General features: G+C 59.7%; 1 protein-coding gene across 1 annotated transcript in view; it reads left to right on the top strand.

Annotated features, from left to right (window-relative positions):
- The window catches only part of TONSL (tonsoku-like, DNA repair protein), a gene marked incomplete at its 3' end in the record, with an annotated part of 23,982 nt that overhangs the window by 10,874 nt on the left and 12,721 nt on the right, over positions 1 to 387 (top strand). The window contains exon 8 of the mRNA XM_018575514.1: positions 142 to 265. Within this exon, the coding sequence (XP_018431016.1) occupies positions 142 to 265 (124 nt within the window). The remainder of the gene's footprint in view (positions 1 to 141; positions 266 to 387) is intronic.

The raw sequence follows: 387 nt of genomic DNA on the forward strand, positions 1-387 counted from the left end.
CCCCTGGAGGTGGAGGGGTTATATGAGGGTCCTCACAGCTCTGGCCAATCACCCGATGATCCCGCCATATGACCCGATTGTCTCTGAATCGTCCTGTGTCCTGTACTGTACCCCAATATTGAGTCCTGTGCTGTGTTGCAGGGGGCGCCCCCGCTGGGCAGTCTGCAGGAATGGCTTCAGATGTACGGCAAACACCTCGACCCCGACACCCGCGCCGAGTGTAAGGAGACCGAGAGGCTGCTGCGCGCCGCCCTGACCGCAAGAGGTACGAGAGATCGGGGGGTATCGGGGATATAGAGGGGGGTGTCTGGGGGTATCAGGGAAACATTTTGGGGTATCGGGGATATAGAGGGGGGTGTCTGGGGATACATATTGGGGTGTCTGGGG

Source organism: Nanorana parkeri, unplaced genomic scaffold, assembly GCF_000935625.1.
Source record: "Nanorana parkeri isolate BGI_ZX_2015 unplaced genomic scaffold, ASM93562v1 scaffold4050, whole genome shotgun sequence".
Lineage (NCBI taxonomy): Eukaryota > Metazoa > Chordata > Amphibia > Anura > Dicroglossidae > Nanorana > Nanorana parkeri.